Source organism: Populus nigra, chromosome 7 (genome assembly GCF_951802175.1).
Source record: "Populus nigra chromosome 7, ddPopNigr1.1, whole genome shotgun sequence".
Taxonomy (NCBI): Eukaryota; Viridiplantae; Streptophyta; class Magnoliopsida; order Malpighiales; family Salicaceae; genus Populus; species Populus nigra.
In genome coordinates, this window is record NC_084858.1 from 5,723,908 (window position 1) to 5,725,323 (window position 1,416).

The 1,416-nt window shown below is 35.8% G+C and overlaps 1 protein-coding gene across 1 annotated transcript; it reads left to right on the forward strand.

The window, feature by feature from the left end:
• LOC133699679 (auxin-responsive protein SAUR21-like) lies at positions 1-730 on the forward strand. The gene has a single exon (XM_062123043.1). The coding sequence runs from the start codon at positions 284-286 to the stop codon at positions 557-559; it is 276 nt and encodes a 91-aa protein (XP_061979027.1). The 5' UTR covers positions 1-283; the 3' UTR covers positions 560-730.
• The last annotated feature ends 686 nt before the right edge of the window (positions 731-1,416 follow it).

Sequence of the window (1,416 nt, forward strand, 5' to 3'; positions counted from 1 at the left end):
TTTTATAAAAAAAATCTATATTCATCTAGTAGTTGGAAGACAGAACCATGTGATATTACATGAACTATGTCTGAAGGAAAGCCCTGCTGATGATTCTTCGCCATAAACTGATCCAGATGTTAGAGGATCCTTTCATCTGTATATTACCCATACTCTTGGGTCACACTAAACAATCTCAACTCAAACCTTCACATTCTTTACTGAGATCTTCTCTTTGAACAACAGACCTCTTGATTTCTTTTTCACTCGCCCTGTTCTATACAGATAAACCAACAAAAAGACCATGGCCATTCGTTTGACTGGAAGTCTTGCCAAGCAATTTCTCCGCCGTTCTTCAAAATCTTTTGATGTGCCAAAAGGTTTCTTACCAGTATATGTTGGGGAGACCGAAAAGAAGAGATTTGTGGTTCCAGTATCCTATTTGAACCAGCCTATATTTCAAGGTTTGCCAAGTAAAGCTGAAGAGGAGTTTGGTTTTGATCATCCAATGGGTGGTTTGACAGTTCCTTGCAGAGAAGACACCTTTATACATGTCACTTCACGCTTGTGTGGATCATAAGCAATAGCAGTTAAGCCTTTCACTGAAGAGTGAAAAAAAATTTGCTTAGCAGGAGTTGAAATTCAATGTAAAAAAAAATCTCTCTTTTTTAACTGAAAAGCTTTGTAAGAAGATTAAGAGAATCTTCATGTACGAAACTTATGAATAGACAATGTTGCTTTGTTGCCAAAAGCATGTTCATTACAGAAGTAGTCTCTGTTTTTTTCCCCATAAAACAACATTTTTCCTGCATAATGAAGGAGCAACTATTACAATAGCATAAGCTTCAATTGTTTCATATGCCAAAAGGTGTCCTAGCAATATACGTTAGATAAACCAAGAAGCTATTTGTGGTTCCTGTGTCCTATTTGAATCGGTCATTTTTTCAAGATTTGCTGAGTGAAGCTGAAGAGGATAGAGCATCCAATGGGTGGCTTGACAATCCCCTTCTGTTCATATCTACTGATATCCGAAATAAACATGGGACATGTAAATGCCATTGTCCTCGTCACGACCCAACAATCAAGACCAAGGTAAGCTTATGCTCCACCTTGTCCACCCCTCGCCTGTAACCTATACAAATACTAACAGATCTTTAAAATAAGTTTAAAAATCAAAAAGTGAAATTAAATCCTATTTAACTGGAATAGAAATTGTCCATCCTATTAAATGTCATCCCATTTAAATGGCTGGTATCGAAAGTTACCAATAATTAATAACTTCTGGTGCACCGCTTTCTTTTATCCTCATTTTTAAATGAGGTGAGGCTGAGATATTGTTGTATCCCAAGCATTTCTATATTGTGGTTGTAAAGTACAATGAAAAACATAAACAAAATAAAATTTGAGGTGTGTACATACATTGTTTTTAAAAATATT